The sequence below is a fragment of the Neopelma chrysocephalum genome, unplaced genomic scaffold (assembly GCF_003984885.1).
Source record: "Neopelma chrysocephalum unplaced genomic scaffold, ASM398488v2 Primary Assembly neopelma1_65, whole genome shotgun sequence".
Lineage (NCBI taxonomy): Eukaryota > Metazoa > Chordata > Aves > Passeriformes > Pipridae > Neopelma > Neopelma chrysocephalum.
In genome coordinates this window covers 4,548,128-4,574,090 of record NW_020897722.1, presented here as the reverse complement: position 1 = coordinate 4,574,090, position 25,963 = coordinate 4,548,128, and the positions used below count along the sequence as shown (strand labels likewise).

Here is a 25,963-nt window from a genome sequence, read left to right as displayed (position 1 = left end):
GAAACAACCGTGGCAGCCTGAGATACTCCATCCCCTCTGCCCCACCAGCCATCTGTTCCAGCCATTCCAGCAGATGGTACTGATCCCTGTGGCACAGCCAGTGGGACATGGACATCCTCCGGGTTCTGTCCGGTGAGCAGTCAGTTGGTTGCTCCTGGAGGCATCTGATGCTGACCTGGCTGAACTTTTTGCTGAAGCAGCTGAGAAATGTTCCTACAGTCCCTCCCATTGTTCAGCTGTGGACTCAAAAGCTTTCACAAGAGGGGCAGGAACAAACCACAGGCAGCTGTTCCGCAAGGTTGCATTATCAGGACATCAGGAATGAATGCAAAATGCTCCTGGAAGGCTTAGTTCTTCCAACTGATATTTTCTTATTTCTGCTTGAGCTACAGAGGATCTCTGAAGAATTATCCAATTTGTTCTATATATACCCCAACTGGTTGTTGTTCTTTGCCCTGGAGGGAGTTGCAAATTGTGTGTGCAGCCCGTACTTTCTGTAAGGAGATTGCACACAGAAGTATCCCCCTGCTTGCACAGTCCAAGCAGATGGCACCGGGCAGGTAAAGAGCTATTCTTTGAGAAGTGCCAGCTATGAACAGTCTTTCAAACATTAATAACCTGAGAAACACGGTAGCAGAAATTAGATGTAAAGTGACATAAATTACTTCTAGAAGGTTCCATTAGTTAAAAAATGATGTGCATAAAAGAGAAGAGCAGAAAAAGCACAATCCCACAAGCCAACAAGGACTGATCTAGTCTGAGACACACCCACAGCATCAGGAGCTCATTGCAAAGACAAGGGAGCAGCTAATCTAGTGAGGGCAACCAGGCCAGATGTTTGTTTGGATACTGATTGTATTTTCTTGCCAGCTGCTGTGCACCAGCCTGCAGCTCCAAGGTGGGGGACTTGAGATGAACAGAGAAGCAGAGGTAAATCTGTTATTAAATGCATCTTAAAAGGGAGGGGTATGGCAAGGAGTGAAGGATCTGAGGACAATGGGATGTACAACTCTTCATCTGTAGGTCAATTTTTATTGCATTTCAGATCAGCAATTGCACGGGTCGTTATTATCGGGTCAGTTTTATTGAACCAATTTGACAATCTCAATACAGCATCTAATGTAGAGAGGAAAAATGTTGAAAGACTGAAGAGATTTAGGAGTCTGAGCCCCACTCCTGATCAGTGCAACTTAAACTCTCCAAGGACTTAAGTGCTTTTGAAAATGGGACATGGTCTCCTTAGTCATGAACACACTTCTGAAAGAATTCTCCTCCTTGGCCCCAGCACAGCGTGGTGCTCGCTGGTCTCCTCGCTGTCAATCACGGCACAGAGGTCAAGGACTGAGTGGTTCACAGCAATTACTGGCTTATGAAATTCTCCTTTTCTTCCTCTCAGAACAGTCCCTCCTGTTGAGAGCAGGCATGTTGGCAGGCAATGATGGAGAGAAATATTTCAGTGGAGAAACAGAGAAACCTGTTATCTGGAGGAAGCACCATGGTATTTTCCACAAGTCAAAAAATGTTAAAAATTGAGAGATGTACAAATGAACATGATGCAGAGGCGGGGATAAACTAAATGAGACACTGGCAGATCTGGAAAGATCTGATGTGCCACTGGGATAGTGGAATCTATTTTCCTACAAGTGCCAGGACTACAAAGGAAACCTGCAAGACTGTTAAATAAAACTGGAGCTTTCATTTTAATTAATGCCAGGAAGAATAGCTATTTTCTTCTCTTCTGATTAAAATGGTTATGGAGAAACAGGGCTACAGAGCTGCTCCAGCTATCAGTAGTTGTGTTGCTGCTGCTACCAACCAACCTTCAGCTTCCTCAACTGGGTATGTTCAGAATCTCACCTCGGGGTGTGTGTGGGGCACATCTCAATTTCATATCCTGTAGCCCAATTCCCATGCTTTATTCCTCTCAGATTCCACTTATTTGGTCTCACCAGATGTTTTCACTGAGCCAAGTGAAATCTATACTTTTAACATAATAAATTACCCCCAACTCCCTCTCAGTATCTTTGTCCTCACAGGTTAAACAGCTGCTGTCCCTTAGGAGATGCTGGTGTATCAGGAGTTGTGGCTGTGGTCTGCCCCACAACCTGGATCCCAGCACCCGAGACACTGGCTCTTCAACACAGCTCCAGCTCCATTCCATACATGCATCCTGCCAGCAGAAGTCCTCAGCCAGCAAGGGTGAAACAGGAGTGAGCTCTGGGCACCTACCAGAGAATTCTGGTAGCCCCTGCTCCACCTGGATGTGTCCTTTGGTCGCCAAAGAGTTCCATTTCACCTATTGTTTTTTTTACAGCTGATCTTCATCCACCCAGATGGTTTTACGTTGCTCTTCCCCGATCCTGTCTTTTATTGTTCGGATGAGATCCTCGATGCTGCTCCAAGCATCTGCCTCCACGGAGGCATAAAGGCAGGGCAGTGCTTCCAGCTCTTTCTCCTTCAGACGGCACAGACGTAAAAACTCATCCTCAGCCTCTGGCTTTGGCAATAGTTTCCTGTATCAAATGAGCAGACCAAAAATAAATGTCTTACAGTTTAAGTTAATCCTGCAGTCCCAGCTGTCCCATCAAAAATTTATTGTCTACTAACTATGTACAAGCAATAAAAGCAGTGGAGAATGCAGCTACTCCAGGCCTACCCTCCCCTTACCTCCATGCTGCCCCAAGGAAAAATTTTTGCTTATGGGGAAACAATTTAAGAGGATTGAATGGAGGAGAGTGCAAGTGTTTACAACCTTCCCTCTTCCAGCCAGCACTGCCTTAAGAAATGCTGTGGGAGTGCTGAGCACAGAGAAAAACACATATTCTTTGGTCTCATCCTCCCACAATGCTCATTGCTACCAGTGACAGTGAAAGAGTGCTAGATTTGGGGAATTCCTGCTTTCTCCGGTTGTAAGATTTCAGGGAGGAGTCATGGGAGGAAACAGTGCACATACATTAAGAGAGATGAGGTCCTTTATTTCTCTCAGTGAGAACATTATTGGACTCAAGAGTTATTCACTGAATAAGATGGAACATCAAATATGTAAAAGGTTTGATATGTTACCTGAACCTCTTGATGTTTTTCTCTGAGACTCTGATAAAGAGAACAATAGGATATATCTTGGCTTTGATTAAATCCTTCGTGCAGCTTATTCCAGCCTCCAGGAGACAATGCTTGTTCTAAAAACAAAGTCATAACATTGTCACAAAGGAACATTCACTGCTGTGGAATCTCATGGTAAAGGTATCCAATCCTTATGGGGTCAGCTGGAAAGCTCTCTATTTAGCATTGTACTGATTTAAAACCTTTTAATCAAATATAGATTTGAAGTCCAACTCCTCCTACTAGTTTAAACTAGTCAGACAAATAACAGCTGAGCTTAACAGCTTTTTAAAAAGGTTTAAATAGAAAGGATTTGCTCTGAAGATGAAAAGTATGATAAAACACCAGTTTTACATATAGACACAAACACACAGACTTGCTCTTTGTTCAGAAAGAACATCTTACTGCAACTACTTGTGAGAGAAAAAAATATCACTTTAATTCTCCTTTTTTTCCATGCTGTGCATCAAATCTGCTCTACTTGACATCAGATCTCTGTCTTTGGCATTGTTATCTTTGTTCTGAACACCCTTGTGTCTGGGTTTCAGGCTTTCCTTTCCTTTGTCTAGGTCCTCGTATCTCTTACTCTCTCGTGTATTCATATGTGCTTATGATACGAAAAGGAAATGAATAAGGGATGGAGCACAGAAAACGAAAGGATATTTTGCTGCATCAATGTGGGTCATCACAGGGAATGAGCGAGAATATAAAAGGATATGGTTGAGGATGGAAAAGAAAAGGAGAAGCCAGAGCACAAATAAAAGCCATTGGGGGGAATAAATACAAATCTGAGACTGACGGTGGGCAAGAGAGAGAACATGCAGCTGTAAATTGGTCAGTCTCTTATTCAAAGCATTGCAGAGAGGTTCACAGCCAGCCTAGTGAAGGGACACTGAGGACTCTGCTCACCTTGGCAGTGACAGCCTCGATATTGGCAGGTACAATACATTCATACGTGTTCAGATTCTTTTCTCTGCTGAAGATGACAGCCTCTGTCCTTTGCTTCCTTAAGAACTCTTCCTTTGTTACAATATCTAGAAAGAGATGTGAATGGGGACAAAATCAAGTTTACAACAGCAGAACACGTAGAAAACTATCCAATAATACTTCACCCGGGATGCAAGGATGGTTCAAGGAAGGAAGACGAGCAATGAATTGTCTTAACAGCTGCCTCATTTCTTCCATTGAATTCAATTAAAGCCTAATCTGATCACAGTTGAGCATCTCAGCTATATCCTGCACCAATGAGTCCTTGGGCAATTACTACAGCACTATGAAGACATTAAATTAAAACAGTAAATACAATTCCAGCACCTAATGTTATATAGTAACAGTTCAGGGATGGAGGATGCTGAGAAGTGCTAAAAAAAGAAGGTCTCTTCAGCACAAGATCCTAAAGCAGGGATTTAGTGTTCCAACATTTGTGCTTAAAGTTTAAAAAAAATTTGGCTTAGGTTGCAATGTGTGATACCGGCCCCCTTGTGAATTGCAGCTCTACATCAAAGCTTTTGTTTTATGTTGCAAGACAGGGGATATTTATTATAATACTTAACTTCTCAGTTTCTGTGTCTGGATGACTGTAAGGCTGCACTCTGTGCGGTGTATTCAATATTAGTGTAAAAATGAAACGTCAGCTCGGTTTAATGCTGTGTTGTGTACAATCCTGCCCTCCAGCCATCACGGTACTGCTATTGCTTTAATAGTAAATACTTAGCATGGAAGAAAATCAGTCTTTCGAGTAGATCAAATGCACAATCTTCACAGCTTGGATGAGACAGAAACCTAAAGTCGCTCTAGGGAAGATATTCCTCATAATAGCAAATACTAGAAACAAATTAATCAAAATTTCACATTGCCTAGATATGCAGTATGCAAACAGTATGCAAACAGAAAGAGCACTCGCAGCATTTCAGTCTCTGAGGGGCAGCCTAGCAACCACACAGCATACACATGGATAATATTTATAGACACAGAATCTCATAACCATGTGCACTGGCTGTCTCAAAAACATTCAAATATCTCAGATAGTCTCAAAAAAAGCAAGATTTACAGCTACACATCACTCTGATGTGACTTGAAGTACCTCAAGCAACTCTCCCACGCTCGTGGTCCTACGTGTGTGTGCATATATATGTCCGTATTTCCAGCACTGAGGGTGGCAGTCGTGGCCCTCTTTTATCCCATTACCTGGCTTGCATATGTTGAATTCCAGGGCACCTCCAGAGTTGAGAAGCTTCTGTACCAAGGGCTTGGCAAGCATGGTGGGGGTGAAAAGCACGGGGCGCCTGCGCTCACAGTGGATGGGTCTCACCAGGCTATAGGGGATCAGACTGAGCTTCTTATTGATTTCGCTTTCAGAATCCAGGTCTGAGTAAAGAACAAGACATTCATTCTCTGGTTTCCTCTCCATCAACATTTGGAGAGAAAAAGAAGGAGAAACACATGAATCAGAGATAACATGGTCAGTCATACTGGTCCTCCTTTCCCTTTTGCCAGGGTTGTCTTTACTATGTATGCAGCAGTATGATGTCCAACCTAACACTAATTCAAGTGCCTTCCATAATCTCTTCAACACGACACTCACCTGGAGACTCTTTCTGCTTCTTAGCTTGACTTTCTTTGAGTTAAATGTTTTTGAACAAAAAGCAAGAAAGCACCTAGGAAGAACTTCCAGCCAAACAGGAAGTTTTGGTGTCCTAAACTTGCTCATGAAGGCTCTAGTGCCCCAAGCACTTTTAGCAAAATCAGTTTTGGTCACAAACGCTGTTGAATTTTTGCAGAGTGGACCACAAATGCCAGCGACAGGTGACACTTTTCGCAGCCACGCTGTTGTGTTGGATGTTTGTGTAGGCCTTTGTATCAGTGCCATGTGTGTAAAAGCTATTTTATGCCCATACCTTCTAGTTTCTCAGGCAACTGCTTCTTTGCTTCCGACGAGGTCCGTGCCAGACCGGAGGGCCAGCCGGTGACGATGCGGACGCGCTCGTTGCTGTTCATACGCTTGTATTTGTTTTCAGACCTACTGACAAACTGAAAAGGTGAACAAAAAAAAAAAAAAAAAAAGAAAGATTTGACCCTCATTTCTTGCATTGTTTATTCTCCCATGTATTCATCAGCCAACACGTGTCACCTACGAGGTCTGAATTACCAATGTCTATCAAAGACAGGACCCCATGGACCTGTTGACTGAATTGTAAGACTCTTTAAATATCATAGATCTGATTCAGAGCCTTTGCTAATCCCCTTTGGGACTTCTTGTTTTGTTCTCTGCTCTTCAGAGGCATGGTTTCCCTTCACAGAGCTCCCTGCTACCACCAGTACAAGCACTGATGTGCCCTCAGCAGAGTAACATACCCAGAGTACGTGCACAAATGTATCACAGGTTATACCCAAACTGCCTCTTCTTTGCTCTACCAGAGAGACTTAAAACCTCCCAAATGGCATCTTTTACAGTCATTTTACACGAGAAACAGGTTTCATGCTTTCCTTCCTCATCCACCCAGCTATTCCTCTATCCAAATATTAATTCCTCCTCCTGTGTATTTGCTAACCTTCACAACCACCTTCCTTCACAAGACTATCTTTCACCCACACAGTCTCTGTCACGCTCAGAGTCACTGACCCACAAATAAAGGACTATTTTCTGATGGAGCCTTATCTCACAGACTTGGAGATTTGGCCTAGCCCAATGGATTTGTCCTTATGGTTCAAGCAAAACACATTTCAGCCTCTGATGGCAGACATGTGGGATTCCTTAAGGTACATCAGTAACGGAAGGCACGCTCTTAAAAATGAACACCCCACATCACCAGAGAAAACACAACCCATCCTTCTCTTTCATGTATTAAATCTCTTTTTGATAGGAATAAATTCCGATACAGCCCCTATACCTGAGCTGGGATTTCTGGGGGAATTAGGATAGCCTGAGAATATCTGCTGTTCAGATCCACTATTTCAGACACTGCATTGAGGATTTGAACTTTATTACCTGTAAAATCTGGCCCAAAAGAAAGCTGGCTCTGGATAGGCGAGGGCTGGTTTTTGGGTCGTTCGGCTGGGCAGGCTCCTCTGGCTGCAATGTATTCTATCAAAATTAAACACAGGAATTTTTCTTCCCCACCCTCTTTTTTATGTTTTTTTTTTATCATAACAACTGAGAAAAAAAACAAGCAAAAGCAGATACTTTATATTTCCAATTAAAGGGATACTGATTGATATCTATCCCAAATACAATGTTCTAAACAAACTGCAGACGTAGCATGGCATATGCTATGTCTGCATATGCCATATGCATATGGCATTCCATTCACTGTTCTTCCACATTCCCTTTTTCACAGGAGACTGCTCTCCACACCTTTAGAAAGAGGTAATTTGTGCACCAAGACAGAGCATGCAAAGCTCTTGCTTTCACCAGCACCTCTGCCAGTGATCTCTGTCTCTCTGATCAGTGGGGACACAAGTACAGAAGGAATGTGACATTTAACCTTGACTGAAATCAAGTACAAGCACTGTCTACCTGCCTCTGCAAATGTTAGAAGCATATGTGTCTCCCAGACACTAAAAATAACTTATGGTAACTAATGCACCCAGAAGGTAGTTTTAATTATGTAAAGATGGAACTTTTGGGTCTAAAGAAAGAAAAATCAAAGTATTTTGACTGATGGAAAACGAGAAATTAGAAGGGATATTGTGTGTGAATACTTGATAATCCCAATTCTCTCCATAGCATGCAAGTTGGAAGAGACAGGTCTTCCTAATGTGGGACAACGGGCTCTGTGGGTTAGAGGTTTGTTCACAACAGGAGAGACATAATTCTGATTATTAACTCCAAGGACACAACTTCTTCCTCATGTGCATATGAAAGTGCATTAGAGGTTTACAGGCTGAGAAGAATGGAAAGGACTAACTAAAACACAGAACAGAGATGTGACTTTTAAAGTGCGCTCCCTCATAGCTGGAAGGGTTAATTGTGAGTCAGAGCTACATTCACTGCCAGGGAGAATATAAGGTACCCATTTCCTGGCACAATCAAAACCTACACAGAGTGTAAACAGGACTTTCTGCAAACTGATGATGAAAACGGAAAAATGAAAAACAAGTAGCAGGGAAGTATCAGGTGTTAAAAAGACCTTGTTTGTACATACTTACCCGGAGTGCCCGAAGGGTGTTATAGGAGTTTTCTGTCTCATCTTTGCTTCCTCTGTGCATCAACCGCTGCAGCTTCACCAAAAGAAGTTGCTGGGCTCTGAAAGAAAGAACGGAATCGCATTGATCAAGACATTTTTGAAACCACTCAAAAGAAAGCTGGATTGTAACAGCTCTGTGCCTACAGAAAGGATTGAATAGAAATAGCAGTGAGGACTGACTGAACCACGCAGTAAATGCAGGAACAAAATAATGAGCAGGACTGCAGTGCAGTTAAGGATTAAAGAATCTTCATGGCATATTTTCACATGATACTTTTTTGAGTAACCCACATTATTCTTTCAAGTAACATCTGGAGTCTCTTTTCTACAGCTTTATAGCTTGTATTACAGTTTAACATCACCAGGCCTTATGTCAAAACTAAGACTTATACCTCTTTCCTTACAGCAGTTATTCATGTCCCTGTTCACAGAGCCACTGCTCTCAGTCATGGTCACTCAGCATCACACTCACCTGCTGTAGCTGGGGATGGTCCCCATTTCCAGGTCTCTGTCTGTGAATGGATCCACCCTGGCACAGAGCCATTCACATCTGCCCTGGTACATGGTGTCCAGGATGTGGACGATCTCATCACACCTCACAGACAGGGAGCAGCAGTCCAGCTGGCTGGAGATGTTCAGGTTCAGGCGGATGTGGAACGAGTCCCCCGACGTGATGAGCCCTTCCTCCAGCTCCGACAGCAGCTTCCTATAACCTGCAGCAGTGAGGGAAGGGGTGAAGCAGGATCTCACACCACGGTGTTGCTGCATTCCCGGGAATCCTCTGTGAGAAGCCACAGCACAAACTTCTGAGGCTCCTCTGAGAGGGGGTTTGTTCTTGTACAGTGCTGGTTACACTGGTTGCAGCAAGGTCATGGGCCTGCCCCTTAGAGACACCAGTGGGGCTCAGGAACAGCTCATGCTGCTTGTGTCAGATCTGTGAGAATATTCTCATTATAATGTTACTTTTAGGGAACTCCATTTTCAGTACTCCACCCATGACCTGTGAAACAGAGAACTCTGCAAAGACACAGACACAGCCATAGCTCCATCCTTTAAGTACAGTGTGAGTTCTGCCACCAATTTAATGACAAGCTATTCTCCTTATTATTAGCTCTAATTGGCACTCCCAGAATCTATAACATGCTTTATCTGCAGTTAAGTGATGCTCAAAAAAAATTGCAATAGTCTTTCTTACGTCTGAAAACATCAAAGAAAATCAGACATCACTTTGTGCGTGATCTATGCAGCTGAAATTCTCTAACCAGCTCAAGCCCCCCCCAAAACAAAGGCCAATTTACACACACCAGTAAAAAAATGGATTTTGGAATGTAATTTTTGATCCATAACCTGAAATTATCATTATAGGCCATGAACACAAAAATCAAATTCTGTTCGCCAAACATGAACTCCAGCTGTTAAAGATAAGATAAAGCCACAAAGGTAATAAACAGGGCAACTCCATCAGGTAAATGCTAAATCGACCAGCTGGATAAAGATCACTCAGCTCACCACATTGTATTGCAGAAAACTGTACATAAAAATAAGCTTGAATGTGTTTTGTGAGTCATGTCTTCATTGGCCCACCATGTAAATTCTTCAGAATCCTGTAGTGACAAGCATATGGGCTTTTTTTGTTCTCAGTCACAAGGCTAAAAGCTGGAACAGTTCCAAAGAGGAGCTGTAATTAACACCAGTGGCATTCTCCAGATTTATCCCAATACAAAGGATGTTCTGGTTTTGTCATTCTCTTCCAGACAGGTTGCTGTAACAGACCTGGGACTATTTGAGAGAAGAAATATTTCTGCTCTTACCTTCGTGATTTGATTTATACTGGAGTGTTACTGGACCACTGCACCTCTGAATTGTCCAGTGAACTTCTTCCTTTGTGCAAGTATCCAAGGGAACACTCTGATTTTCCCCTTTAATGCAGCCCTCCAACTAGATATGAAAGAAATATTACTTTCCAGTGCAGGTTCAATCTCTAAGTCAATTATACCATTTTTTTTAAGTGCCATAATTTTTTTCTGATTAAACAATGCAGACACTTTGCTATTGGGATGTAGATTATGTTGTAATTATTTAATTTCTTTTCTCTCAAATTAGGAATGCCAGAATTCAACAGAACTGCAGCACTTTGGCAATCCTAGGCTTCTCAGGAGTAAGCAGTGCAGGAATATAAATTGTGGGGTGGGGGTTTTTTTCCTCCTTGGAGGCATTTTAATAGGAAAATGTTTTGGGAACATTGGCAATAGAGAGAAAACTGAGCAAAGAGAAACTCAGCAGGAGTACTGTTCAACTTATGTGAGACCAGGGACAGCACATGTAGGTGGCCAGACATCCAGAACCATTTGGTGATTATTTCCAGCTCACCAGGAGGATTTGGTGGCCCTCCCGAAGTCCAGCTTTCTCTGCAGGTGATCCTGTCTTGACAGAGCTGATGAAGCTCCCCCTGTCGTTGCCCCCCACCAGGGTGATCTCGGAGTTGAGGCTGTCCCCGTTCAGCGTCACGCGCTGGATCGCGTGGCACGAGTTCCTGAGGCGGCCCACGGACGTGACAGAGGGACGAAAGGGCCTGTGGTCATGAAAGGAAGTGACGGTTATCTCAGTCTGAGTTAAATGCATGATAAATGAGGGACACACAAATAAACTCTCAGTATTATCAAGCACTGAGGTCTAAGGACTCTAGCAGAAATCCTTCTCGATGCTGCACAGGTTCTGGAGAAGGGCAGCTGGACAGTTTCAAGTGCTCTGGCATGACTAACTCAGTGTATAACAGTACTCCACTCAGCAACCTCTTGCAGCAAGACAGCAAGATCACAAGGATAAATTCAAGCCTTTAGAAAATTTTGTCTGCCTTGAAGTTTTTGAAATTTTAGGATCACCTTTGTGGGTTTAGAGGACATGAAAGGGCTCCAAGATAACATATTATACTGCCACCATAAAGAAGTAAAGACTTAGCACGGTATCATAAGGTATTTGTGTCAAATAACAACTTGTGACATCATTGATGCCATATCTTCAGCAATTAATAGATAAATAGAGGACCTCTACCACAGCAGACTGTCCCCTCAGTTTCTGTCATCTCAAATACCTTTCCAGAGAGAACTTCCTAAACAGGGAGTTGACATGCTCAAGGTCATAGGCATCCAGGCCTTCTGACTGATGAGAAGAAGAGGAAGAGTGCACTGAAGGAGCTCCATGTGACTGCCTGTCATGACTGTCATCTGGAAAGAGAAACAAGAATGAAAATGAGTCCTAGATAGAGTGACAAAAATGCAAAAGGGGAAAATTAATGTTTGATTAGTCCCAGTCAAAGCTGAAGGAGGAAATTCCTAATGCAGAGGCACGATTCATATCTGCAGGACACGGCACAAGGAATGCCAGCCTTGCTTACTGGACCTTCCTGATCACTGTCACAGACCAGCAAGTGGGAAGGGGCCTCTGGAGACTGTCTTGTCTAAGTCCCCACTCAGTGCAGGGTCAGCTCAAGGAGATTGCTCAGGACTTGTCCGGTTGGGTTTTGAATATCTCCAAGGATGGAGACTAGTCAACATCTCTGGACAACCCTGTTCCAGTGTTTGACCACCCTCATGGTAAAAAAACTAACCCTCTTCCCACTCAGTTCTTCAGGAATAACTGCTTTCTCATTTTCACCGCTAGCTGACCCTTTGTTTAGAGCAGGAGTTGGTTATTTGCCAGTCTCTGATTAGCTGGGGAGCTAATCACACAGATCTCATAGTTCAGCTATACACGTGATATCCTCTTGCTTACCATCCAGCTCCAAAGCATCACATCCAAAGCTGTCATTGTCCTCTTCAACTAGGCTGGAATTAAAAACAAAGCATGAGATAATGGAAGAGAGAGAGAGAGAGAGAGAGAGAGAGGCTGAAAGCTGTTCACTTGCCAGCTTTCAGCAGATTTCCAACTTCAGCAGATTTCATTAAGTTCTGAAGGAGGAACTTCTGTGAAAAAGGAAGAAGTTGGAGGTGTTGCATCAGGCAATGGCACAGCTGCAGAAAATCAAGCCAGCAATGTACTTGTGGGTCCAGGGAAAATGAGGGAAAATGGCAGGAAGACAATATGTGTCAGCCAACATGAAGCATGGGAAGCAGCAAGAAGGTTCAGAGGGAAGAACTGCTAACAGCAGTGAGGGAATGAAGACCTTGCTGAAGCCAAAGGGAAGCTGCTGACTAATGGTCTCATGTGTGACTCACACCACATCTGCTTCAGCACCGAGATAAATGGCTGCATAATGCCTGCTGTACATACCCTGCACCATAGGCTTTTTCCAAGATACATCAAAAATGTCAGAAGCTCACTGACGGACAGAGCGAATGCAAGGGAAGTGACCAAGGTGCAGCAGTAAAGGTGCAATTCACCTGCTTGATTTAAAACCCTTGAAGCATTTTATATCAGTTTAATGGTACCTCACACGGTTACTGGGGTACCTACAGCACAGAATGAAGGTGTACCAGGCACAGAAACTGCCCCAGCTCTGCTCCCAGTCCAGCTCCCACTGGCACAGCCCTTCCTGTGAAAGATGACTAAATTGGTTGGCCTTATAAACAAACAGTCAAAATTCACCAAAATTTTTCTCTTCCAGGGATACTGGGGCTGTCCAGCCAAGTGAGTGATCTGTCTGCTTCCCTGGAAGGACTTCATTAAAGCATGTCCTTTGGTTGCAAAGCTGTTTAAATAACAGCTTGTTGTTTTTCCCATTCAGAATGATTTGTAGGTCTCCTGTGGAGCTGATATTCCTCATATTTGGCTTCAGATGAAGGGTGAATTTTTGCAGCCAGGCTGCAGAGAGTCAGCTATTTTTATACCATGCATAAGCAGAGAAATAATATACTTTTTCCAACATTAAGTGATGATCTCACTTTTTTTTTTCCCGACACAAATTAAGATCAGATGAACTTAAAAACCTGCATCTTGGCATGCTAATAGCAAGTATTTGGTGTTATGTTGACAAATAAGTTAAAAAAAATTTACCAGGCTAATTATAAAATTATAAACTACAGTGAACTTTTGGGCACATTCTTGAGAAACTTGACTTTAGTGATTATCAGCTCAACAAAGATTACATTCAGACCTTGTTCCAGGGTACCTTTTCCTTCCGCATGTTGATGGGAAAGAGTATCTAAGGGAAAATTCCAGATTCCAGTACAACTAAGTCTTCCAATGCCTTTACTTATGGAACACAATATAGTTAGAGCTACAGTGAAGTAGTCCACAAGATGAATAATCTCCATGTAATCTGTACTGCATTCTGTAATATACTGCAAATATTGAAAAGTTCAGGCTTCTCAAGCACCTGAAACATGAACCATTCAAATCATTAATAAAACAACCTTTTTTCTCCGTCTTGCATTAATACAGCACACTTGAAAAAGGGACTTGGAGGACAGTACAGGAGAAGCTAAGGGAGACTAGAATAAACACTGCCTAAATCCTCAGCAGCCTAGAAAATTATAAGGGACAACCAGCTGAGGATGCCCTCAATGGAAAGCTGTCTTGCATTAGCTGTCCAGAAAGAGAGAGGCAAGTGGCTGTCTGCCCAAAATCAGTTTTGAAAAACATAAAAATCTGAATAAAGTTCCAACAAAGATTAGATATTAAAACTAGATCTAAAAAGACTCAAACCCCTCGCATATATTGCTTTCTTCTAAATTGCTTTGCTTTGGTTTTTTCCTCCTTCTGCTTGGGACCTTTGGGGACTGCATTTGTATCTTCTGATGTTTTTGATACAAACACTGATGCCATTGACACCAACACAGTGTGGCATTGCTACAAACCCTTCAAAAAAGGAGTCAGTGCCATTTAGGGAACTGTGAGGCAGGAGAGGTCTCTCTCCTTCCTGCCACCGACTTCCCACTCACCAGCTGATCTGATTTCTATGCCAGGGGAAGTCCACAGGGCCGTGACCCCACAGAAGTGAAAGCTGCAGCAGAAGGTGAAGCCGAGGGCAATGCCTCTCTCTCCCCTCATTGCTATGCTGAGATACAGAGCCCTGAGCCTGACAAAAACCACCTCCCTCCTCCACTTCTACCCCCTGTTCTTCACAGCCGTTCAAGCAGCTCTGCTCTATTTTGGCAGCTTTACAGAGCAGAAGGAGGGGCTTTGAGAGAAGGGGAAAGGACAGGGACAGACACAGGCAGCAAAAACTGAAGCTGTATCAGTGTATAAAGGTAGAGCACTTTCTCCAATAGCACTGGTGCCATTTCAGTACTATTTCTATTTATGTACATTAAGAAGTCACTGTTGCAGGGGTATCACTATCATTCATCCCAGCTGAACTATCAGAGACCCCTGAGCGTTTTGGACAAGAGGTGGGATGAAGGACTGTAGCCTTGAGAAGTTTACGTAAGTTAATCCTGCCGCCTTATAGAAGCTCTTCAACTAGAGCCAGACACGAGGACATCTGTGGCCCTTTCTGCCTTCTCCTTGTGACAGCAGGTTCCAGACACATTTCCTCAGCATGGAGACCCACCTGCAATGAGGGGCGTCCTCTTTGCACCGTCGGACTATGGAATCATTTCCTGGAGGCTCGGGAGTGGTCGACATGATGCTGTCGTTGCGATTCCTCAGCGCTTGCTTTAAGCAAAACACCAAAAGGTGTCAGCAAGGTTATCTGCCTGAAATGTGCTCTCATTTCTAACTCACAGCTGCATTAGCCTGTGGTCCTCCGCTCCGCACACGACAGTAAGAAAAATTGATTCTGGCTGTGCAGAGTGCTGCATACAGGAGCATTCAGACATTGCAGTGTCTCAGCACTGTGCACAGCTTGGGTGCTGGCACTGTACCTTTTCCTGGGACCACAGGGTTGCCTGATTTACTAAACCATTGTAACTTTACCCTTGATGTGTGCATGTGTTGCACAGCTGATGTACAGGATGAAGAGGATGCAAAGCAGAATGTATGCGTACTTACATATATATATATAAATAAGGAAGAAAAATACAGATCTCCATACATTAAATTATTAATCTCCCAGTACACTGAAAACTAAACTTTGAATTGTAAGAGAGGGAAGACAGTGTAAATCATCTAAACATCCAATAGATATTCCAAAGAATATTCCTAACCCAGCTAAGCTTATTAAAAGTTGCAGGGAGTTCTTTCCTGGCTATTCTTGAGCATAATTTTAATTTCCTGGGGGCAGCATTTTTCACGGTGTTCTAGAAAGATGTTTTGTTCTTCGTTATTAACACTCTGCAAGAGCACTCTCTCTATCTAGTTGTCCTGCTGTGTCAGTGCTCACATATGTATAATGGAATATCTACCTTGGGAGATTATGGGGATACAGCAGGCAGGGAAGAAATGGTTTGAGTATGGTATGCAGAAATTTCCAACTGTGATCTGCACCCCTTTTCTCACTCACTGATACTTATAGACAGGAAAGGCATTAGGGAACTCAAAAAATGCTTAAAATTTTCTTAAATAAGTTACAAAGCAGCTTTGAAAGCAAATCTCTTTCTTCTAACAGTAAATGTGAAATGGCATAAGGAGACAGCGAGAGGTCATAAATACCTTTGAAACATCTTTAAATAAACATAAACCAATTCTGTTATTTTGGAAAAGGCTAATAACATGATTCTAACAAAATGCTGGTAAAAGGATTAAGGGAGCCGCTGACAAGGGCCTTGAATGTGATCACAGCTGGGATGCTGGGAAGTGCTAATGCTGGGTTGTGAGAGCTCTGAGCTACAATAGGAAGAACAGTTTAGACAGGCCAGGGACACGTGGAGGCTCCTTACAATCTTGCTGACTTCACAGCTGCTGATGGAGACAGAAGAACTCGTGTCCGTGCGGCCGTTGCTGGCGTCGGCCCCGTCCTCGTCCTGCACCCTCACTGCTGCGCTCGTGGGAGACAGGGAAACACAGACAGCACAGGAAACCAGGTCAGATCACTGCCCATACAGTCTGTCACAGATGTGCACCAACACTTTGGTTATCTTCCCATTTGATCTTGTTTCCCCCACCCTGTACTGGACACACTCTGTGCCCTCCAGCTCCGGTTCCCTTTCCTTTCCCGTCAGCTCCCAACAATGCACACAAAGGCCCAACACCCTGGACAGACTCTGTCTCTCAACTCTGTCCTGTATGTTTTTAATAGATATATGAATGCTGTCTGCAAATTGAAGAAGGATTGTTTCATCAATTTATGTTTTAACTTCATCACCTGAATCTGGCAGTCTGCAATAAGGCTGACTCACTGATCGTGCTTTTTTTCACAACAAAAAATTCACAGCAGGGACCAAGAAGCTTGAGATCCCTCAGCAGCCCCAGATAAAACAGTGTCAATGCCTTTGTGGACTCCTTCCCTTCCTTAGCACCTCTGACTTGTACTAATGACGCTCATTGCCTGATAACAAACCTACTATTTAACATGGAATATCTTGGAGCAGAAACAGTGTTTCCCACCATATTTTGTAAAAAACAGGGATCCCACTGCCACACATAACAACTAAAGGAAGTGCTGCCTACAATGGTGTTTAGTTTGAGAGCAGTTTTACGTAAATAAGCGGAATTAGGAGTAGTTCAAACATGACTATACAGCAACAAATTTGGTAACTTGGCAGCTGGCTGGTGGGTGGGTCAATCACCCTCCCCTAGCCTTTGCAATGCTTTAGATTTAAAATTAATTCCCTTTTGCTGAAGGACAAAAGAACTCATTAGACAATGACTAGATGAGGGCCTTTTCAGCTTGAATGATTTTTCCAACAGCAAAGGGAGAATGGTATAATGACTTCTAGTACAGATGTTACACAAATGACTTTAAAATTTTTGTAAACTTAAAGGGAAAATCAAGTAAACAGAAAATTTAGATAAGCTATGGGATGCAATATTTTGTGTGTCTGTGGAGTTATCTTTAGATGGAGAGGACATTCAGATAGAACACTAGACTACTTTATATTATGACATTGGTAACTATGAGAGAAACTGCCTATTTTACTGACTTGGACTTAGTTAAGACTTTCCCTTGGACTTTCCCTGGTTGGCATATTTGTTAAAACAACTTAAAGAGATTAAGTGAATGAGACAAAGCAGTGGAAAAGGAATAAGGACATGGGTGCTCTTTCTGACCTTGAAACTCTGATGTTTTGTTCATGCTGACAGGGGATTTAGCTCTTGGACTTATCTAAAAGAAAGAGGACAAAAATCAGCACAAATGCAGAATACTTGCCACACACTGTAAACCAGATATTTTCACCCTTTTTTTTTTTCTTCACTGTTATGCTGTATATATTTGCCCTCCTTTAAACAACAGGACCCCAAATTCAGAAGATATTTAGGTATTTAAATGCCACAGCAGTCATCGAGGGTTGGCTACTTGACTCTTTTGGAAAGTCTGGCCCAAATGCCTTGCAATTTCCAGATTCTGCCGAGGGAACAAAGAGACAAAAGGTGAAGTGGGTGCCTTGGGACTGGTTTCAGGCAGCTGTTAATACAATGGGCATCATTTTGGAGGGTGCAATGTGAAAAATGCAGCTCTGTTGCCATAAGTAATAATGACAGTCAGAGCTCAGAAAGGTTATGAAGGGCAGGGACAATTCAAATGCAGATAAAAGGAAAGGGAACCTCAAAACCCCGAATGTTAGATTTTTTACAATTCACAAAGGTAGCATCAGGTAATAGCTGTGTGAATGCAGCTAGTCAGGGAAATCATGAACCTAACCCATGCTGCCCCTTCCTCTTAGGGGAGAGGAAATTGCCATAATTTAATTCTAAATTAGACAGTTAATTTTGCTCTAGATTGTGTCCATTTCTTTCTATTTCTCCTTCCAGCTGATGTGAGCTTTTTCACCAATGCTTCTTTTTTCTCCTTCAGTGTGTGTTGGACCTTGGGCATTATGTAATTTTTTTCCCACTAATGTTAAGGAGGCAAGGAATCAATTTATTGACAATGCTCCAAGAATGTGAATGAACAGCAGAAGCAAGATGAAAACACAAAATGGGCAGAAGGGACAGAAAATGGCCTATGAGGCCTGATTATATCTGCTCCTCAAGATGCAAATCACCACAGGGCAAAACCCGACAGCTCACTATCATACACAAAACAATTCTTATCTTTACACCACAGCACTTTCAGAGGCACGACCACAACATGTGTTATGTCTGTTAGTTCTATCAGTATCAACATATCATTCCTGCCTCACATTCAGACACACCTGGATTCCCTTTAGATTCAGTCTTCTCTTGAGACGAGCTTGATCAGGCAAGAAGAACTTGTTGTCTTCTGGAGAGTCTTCAGAAGTGGAGGAGTCATCAGCTTCCTGACCGTTGGTTTTTGGGCTGGAATTCCCGAAGGTCTGGGAGATAATGGTAATGGGTAGATTCCGTGGCAAACTCTAAAGATCACAAGGAAACACTTTACTTCTGAGACCAGTTTGGTACAACTCATGACCTTTCTTTAGAGTGATCTGTTTGAACGTGTTGTGACTCCAGTGCCTCAGAAGCTCAAGCAGAACGCGGCGCCAGACCCAAATCAGTAATTTAGATTATTTGTGGGGATTCCTGTTCACTGGGGCATGTTCCTCAGAAGTATTTGTAGTTTCTATCCCAGTGTAGAAAGCAATTAGTTTGTTGCATTTAATTCTCTTCCGTTTAAAAATCAAGCTGCAAAATTCCAGCCTTTGGGAAACCATGTCCACGACAGACAACCTGAACCACACTACAGAGAAGAACTCACAACATTCACATTTAGTAGGAGGAGATTATTTTTTTCAGTTAATTCATGGAGAGAATTAAAAAAGCCCCCTCTCCCTTCCAACACCAAAATGTTTGTAAAAGCAAGCCTTACCCAAAGAAATCACACCTGTTGTTCCTCAGCCCTACCTGGTCGAGGAAGTTGTTGTCCTTGGAGAGCCGCCGGAGTTTGCACTCCAGGTTGACAATACACGCTTCCTTCCGAACCACCTCGATCCGGAGCTCGTCATTCCTCTCCTCCAGCTCTCGGATCTGCTTCCTGTATTTATCTTTCTCGATCAGACAGTGTGAGTACTGTGTCTGAGCCTCGTCGCGCGAGCGGAACGCCTGCGGTGGGGAGGAGAAACCTCTTGGGCACCTGGGCACCAGACAGCTCTCCTGCTGGGTTTGTTTGTGAGGTGTTTGGAACAGGGACTTCAGAACTGGCACCCAGTCACCAATTACCACAGCAGTAAGGAGCTGGATGTGCCACAGCAGAACCATTAAAAATTATGATGATGAGGGTGGTTCATTTACAGCTCCCTCTTGGCTGGTGGGAAAATGCTCCAGAGTGCAAATGGGGTGACTTAACAGTGACATAAAGCCTTGCAGTGGCTGTTGTTAAGACCTTGGTCCTGCCTGCCAGATGCTACACGGTGGAAACAACCCAATATTATCCTATGCTTAATTACTGTAATGCAAATTCCAACAAGTCATTCTTTTAACTGCTTATTTTATAACGGTATTTTGGGCCCAATTACCCACAATTCCCCAAAGCGACACAGAAGAGATGGAGGCTTTTGCTACTGATTTCCCCCACTTTAACTGTTAGATACCTGGTCTCGCTCCTTTTCCACCTCTTCCAGCTGTATCATCACAGTGTTCATACGGTGCTTGTACATCTCACAGTCTTTTCCTAGTGTTGAGCACTTCAACTCCAAATCCTCTTTCTCCTCGAGATACTGGAAATGACACACTGTTAACCACCACTGCTCTCAGAGGCCTTTCAGGCACCACCCTGAGATATTCCATCTCTCTCCCCTTCCGCTTCTCACCTTGTCTCTCAAGTCCTCCACGTGACGAATCTCCTCCTGGAGATTAAAGATCTTGTTGACCAACTCGTGACGATCTTCCAGTGCCTCCTTACGGTCGTGTTCCAGAATATCCAGAATGGCTTTGTCCGAATCTGGCAAACTCCGCTTGTCAGCCTGAGGAAAGACATTGTCATGAGCCAGGCCAGGGAAACAGAAGATACCATTGCCAGGAGAGAAGTAACAGAGACAGTAACAAGCAAGAGGAATAGAAAATGTACAAGGTATTGCAGTGGGAAAGCAGGAGAAGAGATAGATATCTGTTCATATTTTAAAACAGTGTCAGAAAAGATAAATAAAGGCTGTCTTGCTGTCAGAATAGTCCGATGAAGGCATTGTTTTACTGGTCTATTGTACTGGCTATAATTTGATCCATATTGGATGCAGTGACAATTCTTCTCTCCAAGCCCTGCATTCAAAACTTTTTTCTATTAATCAGCTCTCACTGAGCACAAAAATCACCCTTTGCCAAAGAGCAGAGCCTAAGAAAACATTCAGGGGAATTTTTAAAGCACACACAGCCTTTACAGGGCTGTGCTCAGAGAATATTAAACACGGCTGGAGTGGCTTGTACCGTTGTTTCATTTTCTATACTGTCCAGCAATATTATTTCTTTCAGATTTAAAATTAACACGATTACCAGAACATGTTCCGACACAAAGTGCCATTCACAATTAACCATAAAAGGAAGATGAAAAAAGCATAAAATTGCCAGCACGGAATATGCATATTTATTTTTGAAATACCTAGATTAAACTGGAGATTTTAGGGACATTTTTGTTATCCACTACTTCTGAGCATACCTAAGCATTTCTAAAACAAACTGCTTTGAGTTTGAAATACTCCAAAGCAAAAGTATAGACAATCCTATTTTCAGATATTTCGTGATTATTTCCCTGTTCCTTTAAGGGCTATAAGACCATTTCAATTAATATAAGAGATTCCACATGGACCAGAACTCCCAGAACCTTCTACACTACACCCTTTTTCAACCTTGGAATTGGATTTGTGTTAGAACTAGGAATCATTAGGCACTGCTAGAGGCTACAGCCCTTTCTGAAAGACATTCTATTGATAATTTTTTGAGTGTCATTTTAAAATGCCACAAGCCTTTTCCAACAAAGTGCTAAGTACTCTCACAGATACCCTAATATTTGGCTAAGCTTTTCACAGAGGAGTTCTAAGTTTGCTGCATCACATTTTTCCCTGTGCAAGTTCCAGCAGAGTTCTACAGGGCACCCTGGTACCCGCTGACCACCCAAGCACAGGGACCTTTATTACCCTCTGCTTCATTAAGACTGTTTTGCACAGATACGACAATAGACTAGAACAGGGTACACAGAGCCACCGGCAGAAATTTCTGGGCTGCATTTAGCACAGCTCTGTAGGGACAGGCTGGTACAAGGAACCACAGCAGGGCAAACCACAGAGCTGAATGCTCAGCAATTAAACAGCTGCACTCTGCACCTCAAAGGAGCCAATGTCTCCTGTACAGCTTGATTTATTAGATGACAATTTTTTTGGAGCACTCCTCCTCCTGCATGTGTCTGTGCAAAGAGCACCACAGACAGCTGGGAGCTGTAAAACCAACCTGCTGTTTATCCAAACTCTGCACTTATGCTTGTTGTAGCTTTGCAGGTGGAGGTTTCACCCAACACTTCCTGCACTATAACAGGAGTGTGTGTGAGTTTGAGGTGAGGAGCAGCAGCAGAGACCACACCACTGCCTCCTGTCCATAGGCACCAGTTTCCCTGTTAGACACTCAACTCCCTGTCTCTTACTGAAAACACACGGGAGCTGTCACCACTCTCCCAGACTCCTCCAGACATTTAGATCCCAAAGGGCAGCCTCCAAGGCAGGTTGTGAGGAGATGTGGGGGTGCCTGGAGACAAAGACTGGTTGTAACCTGCTGAATCCATCCTCAGGGTAAGCAGGAGGGGCAAGCTGAAGCGTCAGGAATTTTAAATGCAGCAACCTCCTTTTATACCTGAATGATGGACTGTAATTCCTGGATTTTGGTCTTCATCATCTCATTTTCCCGCTCCAGCTCCAGAACCTGCTCCTTTTTGGGTCGGTTTTCAATGTCATTTTTCAGCTTCAAAGACTGATTCCTCTCCAGCTTGCACTCCTCCTCCACCTTGTTCAAGCGATGCTTCAGCTGGTCAATCTGGAGCAGTGAAAAGGAGAAACAGGAAAGGAAAGGAAAAGATTGCTCTGATAACACTCCCACTTCCAGGTGAAAACATACTGTCATAGGTGGAAAAGGTATCTTACACTGTGAATGCTAACAAGGAGCAGACAATTGGGTGTATGTGAATGTGTTTAATGTCCACAACTGAACTGTTGAACTCTCAAAGCACAAACCTGCTACTTGTCAGCTACAGCTGGTATGGGCTGCTTGTGAATTTTTAGAACACCTGGACTAAAAAAAAACAAGTGGCACATCCTCAATCCTCCAATGAATAAAGAGATATGAAATAGAAATAACACTTAGGAGGCTGACTACACACTGTGCTTTTTGCACATGGACTTTTTGTATCAGGAAAAACAAAAGCTTTGAGTTCTGGATAGGAAAGAAGAGTTCCCAAAAAATAAAAAGTAATGTCTGATGTAAAATATTTGATATCATGGGTTCAAAGTTAAAATGCAGCATCCACTATGGGTAGTTCTTTGCTCCATCTCATCTGTCACACACACACACAAGCATGAATTCTATGGCACTTCAAGCACTTCTCTGTATTTCCTAAATTACCTCAACCTGTTCCAGTGCTCTATGTGAGACTTTTTGAATAGACCTCCAGCAGCTGTAGTGCAAAACTGGATAACTGATAACAGTAATACCAAGATATTACTGAGCCTCAAAAGCTAAAATTATGTTTTTAGCAAACAGTTATGTCTTTTAAATTTTATTTTTACTTCTGTTCTGCTTATCCATTGCAAGTATGTAAATTATCTGCTATTAATACACATCACTGCAGTTGGCATTTCTGTACCTGTCATGCCTCTAATCATCTGGGTGAGCACAGCAAATGAGAGCTCTGCACCTTTCTGCTGTCAGAGGAGGTCTTGTTTTGTCAGATGCCACTGGCACCCTCCATTGCTGCTCCTGACTGAAGCCCCCCAGAGCATTTCTCTCACCTCTAACTGGAGGTCTCGGCTCCTTATCACGGCCATGCTCTTCTCGTCGCTCAGCTGGGCATATCTCATGGCCAGATTGTAGTTCTCATCCTTCACCTTCACCAGCTCGTCGTTGTAGTTGTTCCTCTCCTCCTTCATCTTGTTGTACCTCTCCTGGAAGGTCAGCAGCTCGATCTTGTTCAGTTTGAGCTGCTTTCGCTCGTCCTCCAGCTGCCGAGACTTGGCCAGGAGTTCGCAGCGCTGCACGTCCTTCGTCTTCACTTGCTGCTGGAGCTTAATGATCTCGTTCATTAGGAAATGGGTAAGGCCTTCATGTCCCTCCTCCACTGAAAATGTTTGAACAGATTGTCAATGTCTAGTAAAGCGTCTTATTTAAGTTATTTTATTAATAAGGTAATAAGTAGGATCAGCAGAACTGAGAAACAAATAGCACAGACAGAGGGGCAGAATTTGCACAAATTTATACACATATATATATCTAACTGGGAACAGTACAAATATTCCACAGCACACTGCTACCAGAATCACAATATAGGCACATGCAGCTTGTCTGGATAGAAGATGAAGCCTTTACATTTGTCCTGTTTCAGCTGAGCCTGTGAAAGCAGCACAAACATTGTAAAATGAATCTATACAAGTACAATTAATGTAAATGCCTCAAATGTGCTGCACATGTGTAGATCATCAGTGTGATTTAGTCCACAGTTCCAATGTTCCTTCCTCTTGGGATTTCTGGTAATGCCTGTCATTCAATTTGAAGCTCTTCAGCTGCATTCAGACAACTGATGTGTCCCTTCTCTTTATATATTACCTGTTGCTATCATGTTTTGCTTTGAAAGGGACTGAAAAACTGCAGAATGCAAAAACAAGATTAGCTTTTATTTCCATTTCCTGCCTGAAAAAAACAAACTCAGTTTCCAAAATAGTCCTTACTTCAACAGGCTCCTCCGTGATTGATTCTACTCACCAACAATAGTGGAAAATCTCCGTGTAGGTTCTTTCCCTGTTACCAGTTTGTAGAGTTCAGGGTAGTAGAACTCCAGGCTCTCCAAGAAAACCACGTAGCCCCTTTGGCCCTTGGTGTGGAGGATGTCCAGCAGTCGGCCTAAGGACAGACAGAGAGGTGACACATCAGCACCATCAGCAAGCACCATATCCCTGAAGTCAACTCTGCTTAAGGTTCATCTCTGCCACAGCAATGGGCTGAGCAAAATCTGGCTGATTAACTGAGTTCAGCTGAACTCATAAAGCAATGGCTCCAATTCCTTATTTTTGTGGTGATGGTTATTCTGAAGGAGTGCTGGCAAACTGGTCTCTGGAACAGAGATTTCAAAAGACTCATTATTCAGTAGAGCCTTTACAGGCAAGGATGGCAGGTCCTTCAGTGACAAATCACGAGACACAGCAAGACAGCTGGAGAGCTACTCCTGGAATGGCACTGGCTGCTGCTCTGTATTAACTGAAATATTTGCCAAGGCTTTGATGGGAACATGAACCCCAAGAGCTCCAGTCTACACAGCACTGGAAAGAGTCTTTGTTATCAAAATAGCAGCAGCAGAATCCCTCCCTACATTAAATCTTCCACAAACGAGATATAGGGTTTCCATTTGATAATCTGTAACTGGACAGAGGCTCCCTCCAGGCTTAGCAAAGCAATGCCGTTCACAAAGGGATGCAGATGCAGCCATTCACCAAATAATTACCTGCTCTGTTAATTTTGGAGGGCAGCATAAGTGAGTTGAGCACCTCGTCCTCATCCTGCTCGTCAATGACCTTGCACTGCCGCAGGTAGGGGGTCAGTTTGGCTGGGTTGATGTACCGGCTCAGCATGTGCCGGTTGCACTCCACGTTCTCCCACAAAGCCTCCTCCTCATCCTTCAGTGTCTCCAGGCAGTCATCCATCTCTGGTTCTCCTCCTTAACAAGGGAAACAATTGGCAAATGAACACCAAACAGGACAACTTCAACCCCAGCACTTTTTTGTGCTTCCACGTCCCATAGGGTGAGTTTGGAACTATTTCTGACTAAGATTGAAACTGTTTGAAGTGAATTGCAGCCTGTCCACAGCTCATCTGGGGAGTGGCAGTTCACAGAAGTGCTGTCTCCAATCTATGAACTATTGCTCCTCGTTCTCCAGTGATGGATCTGCACTCAGCCAACTCCATAAAGGTCTCTACAAGTCAGAGAATCTCTCTGCTCAACGGGAGCAATGGCAAAGGGCACCATGCAAGGCAGGAAAGGAATGAACCTGCACAGCTCTGAGCAAAGACAAATACTTGCTGCAGGCAAGGAAGGCTTTCATCCTCCCCTCCTTTGCTCCTCTCAGCTGCACCCCTGTGAACCTGCATATATGTGATGAGCCAACACCTGTAAATGGCTGCACACAAGGAGAGTTAACTCATGAGCAGGCAGCTCTGCAGCCAGGTTGGGATGGTCTGAGGGGTGTGAGTGCAAGCACCTGTGAGCTCAGACCTTGCCTTTCCCCCCGCGAGTGGGTAGGTATGAGCATTGCATCACTGCAGGCTGAAAATGTTCTTGACTCATGCAAATGCTGTCACATGATTTCTGAGTGCTTGATAAGCAATTTCCTGCCAACTCCTAATTTGTACCCACCTCATTAGAGAAGGTTACAAGGCAGGCAACACTGAGGCAAGAGAACTTGTACTGAAGTTAAAACTAAAGAAACTTTGCAAAAAAAACCCCAAACAACTTTCCTTCTTTATTCTGTAATAAATATTAACCTTTAAACAAATCCTAT

General features: G+C 43.3%; 1 protein-coding gene across 5 annotated transcripts in view; it reads right to left on the bottom strand.

The window, feature by feature from the left end:
* Positions 1-642: 642 nt before the first annotated feature.
* Positions 643-25,963, bottom strand: part of CARD11 (caspase recruitment domain family member 11) — a 45,186-nt gene continuing 19,865 nt past the window's right edge. For 2 of the 5 annotated variants that reach the window (XM_027683877.1, XM_027683880.1), the window contains exons 2-24: positions 24,910-25,122; positions 24,174-24,311; positions 23,207-23,532; positions 22,056-22,235; positions 20,033-20,185; positions 19,814-19,939; positions 19,128-19,325; positions 18,461-18,640; positions 17,376-17,430; positions 16,046-16,143; positions 14,779-14,882; positions 12,060-12,112; positions 11,380-11,512; positions 10,659-10,860; positions 10,100-10,226; positions 8,761-9,001; positions 8,251-8,347; positions 7,091-7,186; positions 6,000-6,132; positions 5,290-5,469; positions 4,012-4,136; positions 3,064-3,179; positions 644-2,513 (exon numbers count right to left, since the gene is read on the bottom strand). In XM_027683877.1, coding sequence (XP_027539678.1) covers positions 2,309-2,513; positions 3,064-3,179; positions 4,012-4,136; positions 5,290-5,469; positions 6,000-6,132; positions 7,091-7,186; positions 8,251-8,347; positions 8,761-9,001; positions 10,100-10,226; positions 10,659-10,860; positions 11,380-11,512; positions 12,060-12,112; positions 14,779-14,882; positions 16,046-16,143; positions 17,376-17,430; positions 18,461-18,640; positions 19,128-19,325; positions 19,814-19,939; positions 20,033-20,185; positions 22,056-22,235; positions 23,207-23,532; positions 24,174-24,311; positions 24,910-25,122 — 3,479 coding nt within the window. In that variant the 3' untranslated portion in view covers positions 644-2,308. Of the gene's footprint in view, positions 2,514-3,063; positions 3,180-4,011; positions 4,137-5,289; positions 5,470-5,999; positions 6,133-7,090; positions 7,187-8,250; positions 8,348-8,760; positions 9,002-10,099; positions 10,227-10,658; positions 10,861-11,379; positions 11,513-12,059; positions 12,113-14,778; positions 14,883-16,045; positions 16,144-17,375; positions 17,431-18,460; positions 18,641-19,127; positions 19,326-19,813; positions 19,940-20,032; positions 20,186-22,055; positions 22,236-23,206; positions 23,533-24,173; positions 24,312-24,909; positions 25,123-25,572; positions 25,635-25,963 lie in introns of those variants that run through there. The other 3 variants (XM_027683879.1, XM_027683878.1, XM_027683881.1) reach the window with 3 other exon arrangements.